Source organism: Heterodontus francisci, chromosome 13 (genome assembly GCF_036365525.1).
Source record: "Heterodontus francisci isolate sHetFra1 chromosome 13, sHetFra1.hap1, whole genome shotgun sequence".
Classification (NCBI taxonomy): Eukaryota; Metazoa; Chordata; class Chondrichthyes; order Heterodontiformes; family Heterodontidae; genus Heterodontus; species Heterodontus francisci.
The window spans coordinates 105,288,273-105,301,978 of NC_090383.1; the positions used below are offsets into that span (position 1 = coordinate 105,288,273).

The 13,706-nt window shown below is 40.6% G+C and overlaps 1 protein-coding gene across 7 annotated transcripts in view; it reads left to right on the top strand.

Moving 5' to 3' along the window:
- Positions 1 to 13,706, top strand: part of birc6 (baculoviral IAP repeat containing 6) — a 239,843-nt gene that overhangs the window by 125,533 nt on the left and 100,604 nt on the right. For all 7 annotated transcript variants that reach the window (XM_068045333.1, XM_068045336.1, XM_068045335.1 and 4 more), the window contains 4 exons: positions 3,836 to 3,965; positions 5,947 to 6,078; positions 7,793 to 7,960; positions 11,074 to 11,247. In XM_068045333.1, the coding sequence (XP_067901434.1) occupies positions 3,836 to 3,965; positions 5,947 to 6,078; positions 7,793 to 7,960; positions 11,074 to 11,247 (604 nt within the window). The remainder of the gene's footprint in view (positions 1 to 3,835; positions 3,966 to 5,946; positions 6,079 to 7,792; positions 7,961 to 11,073; positions 11,248 to 13,706) is intronic.

A 13,706-nucleotide genomic window follows, 5' to 3' on the forward strand; every position in this document is an offset into this window, starting at 1 on the left:
TGATCACAAGTCGTGGGAGTCAGTTGCCAGCGTTCACCAGAGCTGGCGGGCAGCCATAAAGACAGGGCTAAAATGTGGCGAGTCGGAGAAAGGCAGGAAAAAAGACAGAGGCGCAAGGGGAGAGCCAATTGTGCAACAGCCCCGAAAAACAAATTTCTCTGCAGCACCTGTGGGAGAGCCTGTCACTCTAGAATTGGCCTTTATAGCCACTCCAGGCGCTGCTTCACAAACCACTGACCACCTCCAGGCGCATATCCATTGTCTCTCGAGATAAGGAGGCCCAAAAGAAAGAAGAGTCGTTCCTCATCATGTTCATGTTAGTGCCTCAGGAAAGATGTTCCATGCAAATATATATTTTAATCTATTGAGAGTGGCTGCCTCCATTTCAGTATAATGCATAAGTCACACGTGAAAACGGATCGTGAACCTGAGTGCACAGACATGTACTCTAGCTTCAGTGTTCTTTTGTCACTCAATTTAAAAGTTCTGAATAAGACTCTTTTAACACTGGTACTGGTACTCTCTCGTTTTCACAAAGGGTGGGGCTGGTTTGAAGATTTATTCAAATGGAGAGAATTTGTTTTTGAATTTTTTGTTGCTGCTTTGAATTGATTCACCTCTTGTGCCTCATTTGCATTCTACTTTTCACAAGTACTGTTTTAAGAGAGTCCATAGTCTGCTGTGAGATGTGCTCAATTTAATTTTGGTATTGGTTTTCTAGCTGCTGTATTGTCTCCTTTTAAAATTGTATGCTTTATTTGTAGAAATAGAACTATTCAGAAATCCAGGGTAACTTGTACTGAGCATATAAATAGAGAAATGTGAACAGAATGTATTTAATTATCTAGCAACAAGAATGCTGTGGTCTTCAGACAGTTCAATAAAATATTTTTGAATTCCAAGTAATAAAAACAGAATTTATTTGCTTGCTGTAAACTACTGACCTTAATTATTGGAAAAGCAGTTCTTTTAGGTATTATGGGCAAGGCCAGTGGCTTGCTGTTTCGAATGAAAAATGAATGTAATTGTAAAAGAGACTTAATTCTTAAAATATTAATAAAATATCAAGGATCTTGTGTAATAAAAGTAGAATTCGTCGTCATCAGTCAGATTAAACCAGCAGTCCTCATTATAGGTGAATGAAACACTCTAGTTTGCTGGTTTACAAATGTAGCAATACATCCACTAGATGGCTTCCTTAGACTTCGTGTTCAATGTTACCGGCAAGTGTACGATACAGTTGCCATAGGATTTCTGCACCTTTTTTGTTTTACATGCACGTAGTCGCATTTGATTTACTGAGATATGCTATGAAGTTCTGGTGTCAACTGCTAACCTTCATTTCAAAGTTGCTCGATTCAGATGATCTAATTATTCAATTTACAGTAGCTCTTACCTGGTCTGGCTGATATGTCTCTGGACCCACAGCAATGTGGTTGACTCTTAACTGCCCCCTGAAACAGCCTAGCAAGCCACTCAGTTGTTTCAAACTGTTATGAAAAAGTCTAATAAGTATACTTACACCACACGGACTGCAGCAGTTCAAGAAAATGGCTCACTACCACTTTCTTGTGGGCAATTTGGGGATAGGCAATAAATGCTGGCATTGCCAGTGATGCCCACATCCCATGAACAGAGTTTTTGAACATATGATTTTCTAACTGTTTTTAAAATTCCACCTTTAGCTTCATTTCAGCCATGATATTCTGACCTTGAAAGGCATGAAACTGTTAAATGTTGTCTCTTTGGGCATCTTGGGTGTACTCGTATAAGGAACGTAGAAAGTTAGCTTGCGGTACAGCAAACAATTAATGCAAATGGCATGTTGGCTTTTATTGTAATGGGATTGGAGTACAAGAATAAGGAAGGCTTGCTACATTTGTATAGGGCTTTGGTGAGATGACACTTGGAGTGCTCAGTACAGTTTTGGCTCTATATCTAAGGAATATCTAATATACTTTCATTGGAGGCGGTACAGTGAAGGTTCACCACTAGATTGGCTCCTGGGATGAGAGGCTGTGTAAATTGGGCTTATACTCTTTGGAGTTTAGAAAAATGAGTGGTGATCTCATTGAAACATACAAGATTTTGAAGGGGCTTGACAAGGTAGACATTGAGAGGTTGTTTCCCCTGACTGGGGAATCTAGAACACTGGGCACAGCCTTAGGATAAGGGGGTGATCATTTAGGACTGAAATAAGGAGAAATTACTTCACTCAGAGTTATGTATCTTTGGAATTCACTACCCTAGAGGATTGTGGATGCTGCATTGTTGAATACATTTAAGGCTGGGATAGACAGATTTTTGGCCTTTCAGGGAATCAAGGGATATGACGAGCAGGCAGGAAAGTGGAGTTTAAGCCTTAGATCAGCCATGATTGTATTGAATGGCATAGCAGGCTCGATGGGCCATATGGTCTACTCCTGCTCCTGTTCCTTGTGTTCAGCCGTGTAACGTACATATAAACATATGAAATAAGTGTTTATAAAGTTGGGACTTTTGTTACAGGGCGATGTAATGGAAGTGTTTAAAATTATGAAATAATGGGACAGGTTAGAAAGAAGTATGCTGTCTCTGGTTTGGGGGTTCTAGACTGAAGTTGCCATAGGCATGAGCCTAAACACGAGATTTAGAAGCGCGCAGGAGAAACTTGTTCTCACAGTTGGGCGGATGCGGTGTTCACTCCCAGGGTTAGAGATTAGTGGTTGAGGTAACTGCCTCAATTACAGGAAGCAACTGTAAGTAAAATGCTGCCAAAAGTCATCGTGGAGGAAGATGTAATTGAGATACTGGATGGGCTATAAATTGATAGAGGAGGAATTAGAAAGTGTGAAGTGATACATTTTAGTCGAAGAACCAGGAGAGGCAATATAAATTAAAGGGTACAGTTCCAAAGTGGGTGTAGGTAGAGAGAGATCGGGGGGGTATATGTGCACAAATCATTGAAGGTGACAGGACAGGTTGAGAAAGTGGTTAAAGAGGCATACGGGATCCTGTGCTTCATAAATCGAGGTGTAGAGTACAAAAGCAAGGAAGTTATGAAAAACCTTTTATAAAATAGTGGTTGGTATCATCTGAAGTATTGTGCCTAATTCTGGGCACCACACTTTAGGAAAGCTGTTAAGGCTTTAGAGAGGGTGCAGAAAGGATTTATGAGATTAATTCCAGGGATTATGGACTTCAGTTACACAGAGAGAGATTGGAGAAGAGAAGCTTGAGAGGAGATTTGATAAAGGTGTTCAAAATTATGATGGGTCTACCCAGAGTAGATAAAGAAAAACTGTTCCCTTTGATAGAGGGGTTGAGAACCAGAGGACACAGAGTTCAAGGATTAGCAAAAGACCCAAAGTTGGAATGAGACTTTTTTTTGCATAGCAAATGGTTAGGATCTGGAATGCACTTCCTGAGAGTGTGATAGAGGCAGATTCAATTGTGGCTTTCAACAGGGAATTGGATAAGCACCTGAAGATAATATTGCAGGGTTATGGGGAAAGAGGAGTGGGACTAGCTGAATTGCTTTTGCAGAGAGCCAGTGAGAACTTAACTGGCCAAATGGCTGCCGCCTTTGCTGTAACCATTCTATGATTCTATAACTGTCAACATTCGAGATTAGATTGGATAGATGGATGAAGAAAGAGGTTATAAAATGGGAACAGGATGTAAATGTGATTGCAGCTATTTGTTCACATAGAGGATAAGTACTGACATGGACTAATTTCCCTGTTGTAACTTTGTATTTCTATTCTTAGCAGAATTTTTTTGTTCTGCGGCATTTGTGTCATTAAATTGTGATTGAATAATGGCTATTTGTCGTTCTGTTATGTTTTTCTTTTAGCTGTACAAAGGCAGAATTAATGCTACTAGCCATGTGATTCAACATCCCATGTATGGAGCTGGACATAAATATCGAACTCTTCATTTGCCAATTTCAACCACGTTGGCTGAAGTTTTGGACCGTGTATCAGGTAGGATTTTAAACCTTGTGTTAAAACCTAATCTGGTAAACTTTTCACTATTTCATCTGTCTGCACAGACTTAATGGAGTTCATGCAAAAGCTGTGACCCCCATAGACAGTGTTAGAAGTATTGAATCTGACCTTTTGAAAAGTAACATTTATTGGAAACCTTTTAAGTCCGAATGTAATTAATTTTATGTACATGCACGTTGCAAAAGCCTTGAATTCATGCATAATCATCTGCGACATTTAAGGTCCGAATATTGTTGGAACTTTGGCATTAATGTAGATATTTTTCTGGAGTTAAAATGGACAAATTATACTGGAATGATTTGTGCAAGTTCCAACTCTTGATCAACTTCATATACAGTGTACAAAATTTAGGATTATTTCAATAATATGCACATTTACTTGTGATGGATTGCATACTTAAACATTAAGGAGAAAGATAAATATTTTAATTGAGAAATGAAATTCAACTGGCATTGAAAACTATAATAGGTGAGTGGCAATTGGCCATAGATGGCGTGCAATTAAGTTAATTTTCATTTGCTATATTACTGCAAACTGGGTTTAAATGCTTTCCTTAAAAAGAATGGTCAAACCTGATGTAGCTATAAGACAAAAACAAGAAATGCTGGATTCACTCAGCAGGTCTGGCAGCATCTGTGGAAAGAGAAGCAGAGTTAACGTTTCGGGTCAGTGACCCTTCTTCGGAACTGACAAATATTAGAAAAGTCACAGATTATAAACAAGTGAGGTGGGGGTTGGGCAAGAGATAACAAAGGAGAAGGTGCAGATTGGACCAGGCCACATAGCTGACCAAAAGGTCACGGAGCAAAGGCAAACAATATGTTAATGGTGTGTTGAAAGACAAAGCATTAGTACAGATTAGGTGTGAATATACTGAATAATGAACATCAGCAAGTGCAAACCTGAAGAAAAACAACCTGAAAAAAACAGTGGGTAAGCAAACTGAACAAACTAAGATGAAATGAAATAAATGCAAAAAAAGATTGTAAAAAATGTAAAAAGGAATGCAAAAAAAAAAGAAGGAAGAAAAAATAACTAAAAATGACTAAAAATGAAAGTAAAGTGGGGGGCTGTCATGCTCTGAAATTATTGAACTCAATGTTCAGTCCGGCAGGCTGTAGTGTGCCTAATCGGTAGATGAGATGCTGTTCCTCGAGCTTGCGTTGATGTTCACTGGAACACTGCAGCAATCCCAGGACAGAGATGTGAGCATGAGAGCAGGGGGGAGTGTTGAAATGGCAAGCAACCGGAAGCTCAGGGTCCTGCTTGCGGACTGAGCTATAAGATACCATTTGAAAACTTTTAATTTCAAAGGCTTAGCCTATTTAGTTATCGATCTTAAACCTTAAGCATTTTTCATTTTAAACTTGAAGTGTTAAATTAGCTTTTTCGATGTTAGTCAAGTCTTCTAAAATTGTGGCAGAGAATTATAAAAGAATCCATCCCTAATTGCCATTTAATGGAAAATACAATTATAGGATACATTAATTCAACCATCAAGGTTGGTGTATATGTAGTGTTACAATACCCATTGCTAAAATTTGTAGCTGACAGACTCAGCAGATATTGTTTACAGTTGTTCGCTAGTATTTCTCTGATAAATTGCCCTTCTTACAGGACCTTGAATAAACAAAATATTCTTTGCTGTTCTCTTCAAAATATGTGAGTAGCTATATTAAGTGAGTACTAAACTTGTGCATACAAAGTTACTACAATAATGCACTGGTCTTTGTGGTTCAACCAGAATCAAGGATGGTTAATAAAGTAAGAGGGTATTGAAAGGCTGTGCCTGCATACAAAATATTATGCATGGTTCAGTAACTCAGGTATGTTTGGTTCTTAGGGGAGACCATTCTTATCAGCAACTAGAAATAAAATGAATCATTATTTTAAACTTCTATTTAGGGCATTCGCCCTTGACGTAAGTATTTTCACCCTATGTATTTTTGCACATTAGATACACCAAGTATCACTGCTAAATTAATCAGTGAGCAAAAGGAAGAAAAGGAGAAAAGGAATCAAGAGGAGAAAGACAAGTTGAAGAGTGATAATGGCTTCCAAGACAACTACAGTGTTGTTGTTGCCTCTGGTAATTAATGTTTGTGATACATCTGTGCTTGCCCAGTTCTGTACATGCTGCTTTATTGTTTTGTAATGTAATGGCAACCTCTTCACTTAATCTTACAGGAAAAGGTTCAGTTGTTCTTTGATTTCAGAATACAGAATATTTGAGCGAATTACTGATGCATTGTGAAATAATTGTACTGTGGCAGAATAAATATATACTATTTCTATAACTGCTTGCTCTGATAGGTTATTTTAGATTGTCCAAATGAAATGCAGTGGGAGATGTTGCAATTCATTTGTATAATGTGATGGATGGTGCTGTTAACATATGGGTTATATCTGCATTATATTAACATAGACTAAATTACAGTTTTGGTGTTCCTGAAATATACTGAGATTTGTAGATCCCAGTTTTGTTATTGGGAGGGGAGAGAAGTTTAAAGAAAATAGCCAAGGTAATTAATCCAGTTACCCTGCAGTTAATCTTTTTCTGGATTGATTCTTATATGATCTGAGATTGTTGCACTACGGACACTTGAGTTTTAATTACAGGTGCAAAACATAAGAGACAATTAGTGCTGTTGTTTATGTTGCTTGATATCCACTGTTGTCTGGGGATGTGTAGGTCACTTCAGTGCTACACAGGTCACCTGATCACGTCATTTGGCTTCCTACACATTCCTCCCACCTGTCTTTTTTTTAAAAAAAGAATTGTTATCACTAAGACAAAGAATGTGGTTGCTTGGGAATGGAACACTTTACTATTTCAGGCATCCAGTGTCAGCATCAAATGTATGGAGCAAATTTCCCTGTCCTCTGCTGGAAGAATTTACTTTATCATCAATCTCGGGTTCTTCCTGCATTAGGATGACCTTCCCAAGTTTTTCCCCCCGCCCCATTGAGTTGGCTTCTGATTGAAAATATTAGTTTCTGCCATATGGATATTTTTGTACTGCCTTATGATGCCCACTCAGATCTGTGTTGAGACTTTCTGGATGTGTTTCACATACAATGGTTTAATGGCATTCAAAGCCAGTCCAGGCCATACTTTTCATTTACATACTTGAATTCACCAGGGTTTTTTCTTACATGCAACATAGCATGTCAGTAAGATTTTAAAAAAAAAGCTGCATCCTGAATTAAGCTTCCAGCAAGTAACACTGCTGAGCTGAATGTATTCCAGTAACAATACATTGAGACATTGAAGCCTGGCTAAAAACTGGTTTCTCACTACTTATGCAAATACCATAATAAAGTCTGTTGCTGAGCTTGGAGAACGAAAATCTAAGGGAAAATGTTTTTTTTTTGTTAAAAGTATTCCTTCATTTTAAATTGGGAGGCGTAACATCTTCAATTTCTCATCTCAATAGATGCCACTAACGTGTGTCTCGTCTCTGGTAGGTTGCTCTGTGACTCTGCTGGGAATGAGGTACCCTTGAGAGTGACTCTTTTAAAGGCATTATATAGACAGATCACATCTTAATTTAGGGCAATACAATAATATTTAAAATCCCTCCATGGAAGATATATAGGCATGCTGCTTCTGCTGGTCTACTTTTTTGTGTGCTCATAAATATTAACTCGCAACCTTTTGAACTGAAGTTTTCAGTAGATTTGAACCAAGTTTTACTAATACCATCCTCTCATCAGTGGGGTTCCTTGTGCTTTAAAACTAAGTGAAGGATATTTATTTTGAGTGCTTCTCACTGGGCTTACACTTTATCATACTTTATCAGGGCTGAAGTCCCAGTCGAAGAGAGCTGTTTCATCCACACCCCCACGGCCACCATCGAGAAGAGGAAGAGTGATGACTGACAAGTTGGCAACTGCTTCCTCATCTGCAGAATCTGCTAACAAAACAATTAGTGTCCCTGTGTTCCATCTGTACCACAAACTTTTACCAGGTGAGCAAATGCTACTAGAGGATTAATACTCAATAGTAATATACTGTTCATTACAACATGCACTCTCAAAGCCTTTATGACAAGCTGATTGCGGGTGATGAAGGTCAACTTAGCCCAGCTTTCATCCATCCGGAAAAAAGCAGTATTTTTCCCTCCTAATACTGGTGGAGCAGGCACCCCAGGATGGTGATGGAGTCTAGGTCATTGGCAGTTAGGCATATTCAGAGCATCATATGTATGTCAGGCTGTTGCTTGACAAGTCTGTGGGACAGCTGCCACAGCTTTGGCACCAGGTGTTAAGAGGACTTTATAGGGTCAACTGTGCTGAGTGTTGGTCTGCCATTTCCTGATTTCGTGTTTATGTAGCAACCAAGTGTTCTATCTGTTGTTCTTTGAAACTGAGCTATGCCAATTCAGAAGGCAGTTCAGAGTCATTGATGTGGGATAGGCGTCACAAATAGGCCAGACCGTGTGAGGACAGCAGATTTCTTTTCCTAAAGGACATCAGTGAGCCAGTTAGGTTTTTTCAACAATTTGACAGCTTCTTTGTTCAAAAAGGGAGGGAGACAGAAAGCAGGAAACTACAGGCCAGTTAGCTTAACATCTGTCTTAGGGAAAATGTCAGAAGCTATTATTAAAGATGTTATAGCAGGGCACTTGAAAAATTCAAGATAATCAGATAGAGTCAACATGGCTTTATGAAAGGGAAATCATGTTTAACCAAATTATTGGGAGTTCTTTGAGGGAGTTACATGTGCTAAGAATAAAGGGGAACCGGTGGATGTATTGTACTTAAATTTCCAGAAGGCATTTGTTAAGGTGCCACATCAAAGGCTATTGCAGAAAATAAAAGCTCATGGTGTAGGGGGTAACATATTGGTATGGATAGAAGATTGGCTAGCTAACAGGAAACAGAGAGTAGGCATAAATGGGCCATTTTCTGGTTGGCAAGATGTAACAAGTGGTGTGCCACGGGGATCTGTACTGGGGCCTCAACTTTTTACAATTTATATAAATGATTTAGATGAAGGGACCGAAGGTATGGTGGCTAAATTTGCTGATGACACAAAGATAGGTAGGAAAGTAACTTCTGAAGAGGACATAAGGAGGCTACAAAGGGATATAGATAGGTTAAGTGAGTGGGCAAAGACCTGGCAAATGGTGTATAATGTGGGGAAATGTGAAATTGTCCACTTTGGCAGGAAGAATAAAAAAGAAGCATATTATCTAAATGGTGAGATTGCAGAGCTCCGAGATGCAGAGGGATCTGGGTGTCCAAGTACATGAATCACAAAAGGTTAGTATGCAGGTACAGCAAGTAATTAGGAAAGCTAATAGAATGTTATCATTTATCTCAAGGGAAATTGAATACAAAAGTAAGGAGGTTATGCTTCAGCTGTACAGGGCATTGGTGAGACCACATCTGGCGTACTGTGTATAGTACTGGTCTTATTTAAGGAAGGATGTAAATGCGTTGGAGGCAGTACAGAGAAGGTTTACTAGGCTAATACCTGGAATGGGCGAATTGTCTTATGAGGAAAGATTTGACAGACTAGGCTTGTATCCGCTGGAATTTAGAAGAGTAAGAGGCGACTTGATTGAAACATACAAGATCCTGACTGGTCTTGACAGGTTGGATGTGAAAAGAATGTTTCCCCTTGTGGGAGAATCTAGAATTCGGGGTCACTGTTTAAAAATAAGGGGGTTGCCCTTTAAGACAGAGATGAGGAGAAATTTTTTCTCAAAAGGTGGTGGAAGCAGAGTCTTTGAATATTTTTAAGGCAGAGGTAGATAGAGTCTTGATCAGCAAGGGGGTGGAAGGTTATTGGGGGGGGGGGGGGGGGGTGGGAGGTGGAAATGTGGTGTAATCAGTTCAGTCATGAACTTATTGAATGGCAGAGCAGGCTTGAAGGGCCGAGTGGCCTACACCTGCTCCTGATTGGTGTGTATGTTCGTATGTTCATGGTCATTTTTACAGGTACCAGCTTTTTTATTTCCTAGATTTAAAAAAAAATGAATTCAAAGTCTCAGTCTGGTGGGCTTTGAGCTTGTTCTCTGGATTATTGTCCAGGCCCCTAGATTATCTAGTCATATAACCATTATTTCTATATCCATTTAGGTTAACCTTGCATCAAAACATTCAGTTTAAGCCACTCACCAGGACCTGAGTTCACACTTCAGTGTACTACTGAGAGACCTGCATTTTTTTAAAAATGCTGTCCTTCAGATGAGACTTGTAAACTGAGACTGTGGGCTGGATTTTACGTAGGCGGCAGAGGTCCCAGTGCCGAAAGCTGGGTGGGGGTGACCCCACTTCCGTGAGCAGTGGGACCCAGGGCCGCATTTTGCCACTGGCAGCCAATTAAGTGACTGCTGTCTCTGTTATGGATGGCAGTCCACCCCCAAGAGCTATCAGCCTCAGCAGCGCCACCACTTCTGCTGGGGCTGCACTTGGACGATGAGGATACATAGATGGCCTGTGCCCGCATGTCAGGTAAATGGGGTCAGGGGATACCTGGGCCAGTCAGGCAGTTCCCAGCACGGGGTGGGAGGGGTCGCTGAGGGCATGCGGGGCCCCTTCATGAGCCAAAGAGTGCCCGAAAAGGAGCCCCCCCCCCCCCCCTCCCAGTTGACCTTGTAGTCTCCCCATCAAGTGGCAGCACCCCCCCCCCCCCCCCCCCCCCCCCCTCCAGCTCCCACTCGCCCAAGCTACTGGTGAAGTGCCAGAGGAGGCGGGAAAAGGCCCTTAATTGGCCACTTGTGGTTCAATTGGGCTCTGAGCAGTTGGGCCATCTGTCACCTTTCCCACTTCTGGTGGGAAGATGATGGGCATGTCACCTGATGCCTCCCAGCATGTCTCCAAAAGGCTAGTAAATTTCAGCCCTGTGTGTGCCTGTTCAGGGTGTTTATTTGTTTATCCTTACTATGTGCTGATAGATCAGTAAGCGTATTGTATATTTATTTGGCACAAACTAATAGATGTGTAATCTTCCGGTGTATCAGTCGTAATATGTTGACAGAATAAAAAGGACATTATCTCCTTTTAAATGTTTGAACCATAACCTAATAATTGATTAGATGGCTCAAAATAACCTACTGATGTTGTTTACTAGGTCAACCACTGCCAGCAGAGGTGACGCTAGCCCAACTGTTAACTCTCTTGTATGACCGCAAACTCCCTCAAGGCTACCGGTCAATAGATCTGACTGTCAAGCTTGGCTCTAAAGTAATCTGTGACCAAGGATTGTCAAAAACCGATTCATTTAAGCGTCTTCGCACAGACAAAGGTATATTTCTTTTTCATTGATCACCTGCTTCTACGTTCACGTGTAGTGTCTTTGCACAGCAATAAAACCTCCTGCTTTCCTGTGTTTTTTTGCCCCTACTAGTAACTCAGTCAGTGTCAGCCCTAATGTTAGCTGAAGGTCCACTTTGGGGAGGATCTTGTGTCTCTCAAGATGCACATGCAACATAATCTAGGAAGATTTTGCGCTTCACTGTCACTCTGGCAGAATTTAGCTGAGGGAGGTTCTTGAGAAATACCAACCAGTAAAGTGCAGAATTTGGGGTTTGTTGAGGCTAGATAGAATATCGTTGGGCCCGACTTTTTAATTTTTGTAATACCAAAAACCAATAGGGGTGGAGATTTCTGGCTAATCTAACGCCATCTCCATCATGAAAGATAAGCTTAGAATGGTAAAACTTCCACAGATGATATTCATGGAAGTTTGCCTCACAGTTGTCAATCTCCAGGATACAAATTAATGCAAGTTGCATCCACAGAATCCAATTTCCGGAATGGATTTGGGATCCATTTTAGCACCCCTATTAGTTTAACTAGTTAGCTTCATTAATTAATATTTTCTTTTTTTAAAACTCTGAACCATAAAAGATTCAGACAAGCTAGTAACTAAGAATGAGAAACAAACAATATTCTGAATGATTGCTTGAAAGGCTCAAAATAGTGGGGTTTTTACACTGCATTGGAGAAGGTTAAAAGAGGATCTATTCGAAGTAAGTTTTCAAATTATGAAAGCTTTATAAAATATTTCAAGTGGTTGTTGAATCCGCACAAATGGGGGCGTAAATTTAAGATGATCACTGAGAAAATTAGACTTTAAAAAAATTTACAAAATTCATAAGTGGCCATTGAGGCAGAATATAACAACGTAAGAAATAGGAGCAGGAATAGGCCATATGGTCCGACAAGCCTACTCCGCCATTCAATAAGATCATGGCTAATGTGACCTTGACCTCAACTCCAATGTCCTGCCTGTTCCCCATAACCCTTGACTCCCCTATAGTTCATCAATCTATCTATCTCAGCCTTGAATATATTCAGTGACTCAGCCTCTACAGTTGTCTGGGGTGTAGAATTTCAAAAATTCACCAACCTCCTGAGAAGAAATTCCTCCTCATCTCCATCCTAAACGGGTAGCTCCTTATTCTGAAACCATGCCCCTAGTTCTAGATTTCCCCCATGAGGGGAAACATCTCAGCATTTACCCTGTCAAGACCCTTCAGAATCTAGTGTTTCAGTAAGATCACCTCTCATTCTTCTAAACTCCAATGACAATAGGCCAACCTGCTCAACCTTTTCTCATAAGACAATCCCTTCATCCGAGAAATCAGTATACTGAACTGCCTCCAATAATCCTCTTCTAAATAAGACCAAAACTGTACACAGTAGTGTAGGTGTGGCCTCACCAATGCCCTGTACAGTTGTAGCTGGACTTAGTTACTTTTATGCTTCATCTCCCTTGCAGTAAATGCCCACATTCCAACTGTCTTCCTAATTACTTGCTGTAACACCATCTGTTACCTCCTTGCCTGGCATATCCCTCATTCTACCTTTACCATTGAGCCAGGTGAACAACCCTGGTTCAATGAGGAGTACCAGTGAGCATGTCAGGAGCAGCACCAGGTATACATAAAAATGAAGTGCCAACCTGGTGAAGCTACAACACAGGACTACATGCATGCTAAACAGCAGAAGCAGCAAGCTATAGAAAGCTAAGCGATCCCACAACTAACGGATCAGATCAAAGCTCTGCGGTCCTACCACATCCAGTCGTGGATAGTGGTGGACAATTAAACAACTAACTGGAGGAGGAGGCTGCACAAACATCTCTATCCTCAACAATGGCAGAGCCCAGCACCTCAGTGTAAAAGCACGCTGAAGCATTTTGTGGAAGCTCAGTCATTGAGTATGTTTAAAGCAGCGATTGACATTTCTAAATACAAGTGACATAAGGAGATATGGGGATAGTGTGGGGAAAAAGGCATTGAAATGGATGATCAGCCATGATCATATTGAATGGCAGGGCAGGCTCGATGGGCTGAATGGTCGACTCCTGCTCCTCTGTTCCTATTTTCAACCAGAGTGCCAAGTGTATAATCTATCTGTGCCTCCTCTGGAGGTCTCCACCATCATAGATGCCAGTCATCAGCTAATTTGATTCACTCCACATGATATCAAGAAATGGCTGAAGGCACTGGATACTGCAAAGACAATCACAACACAGACATCTAACCGACAATATGGAAAATCACCCAGGTATGTCCTGTTCACAAAAAGCAGGACAAATCCAATCCAGCGAATTACTGCACTATCTCAATCTAGTCTCGATCATCAGCAGAGCGATGGAAGATGTTGTCAACAGTGCTATCAAGCGGAACTTAGCAACAACCTGCTCACCAGTTTGAAATTGCTTGTTTAAATTTAGCATCTTAATGAATGGAGTCT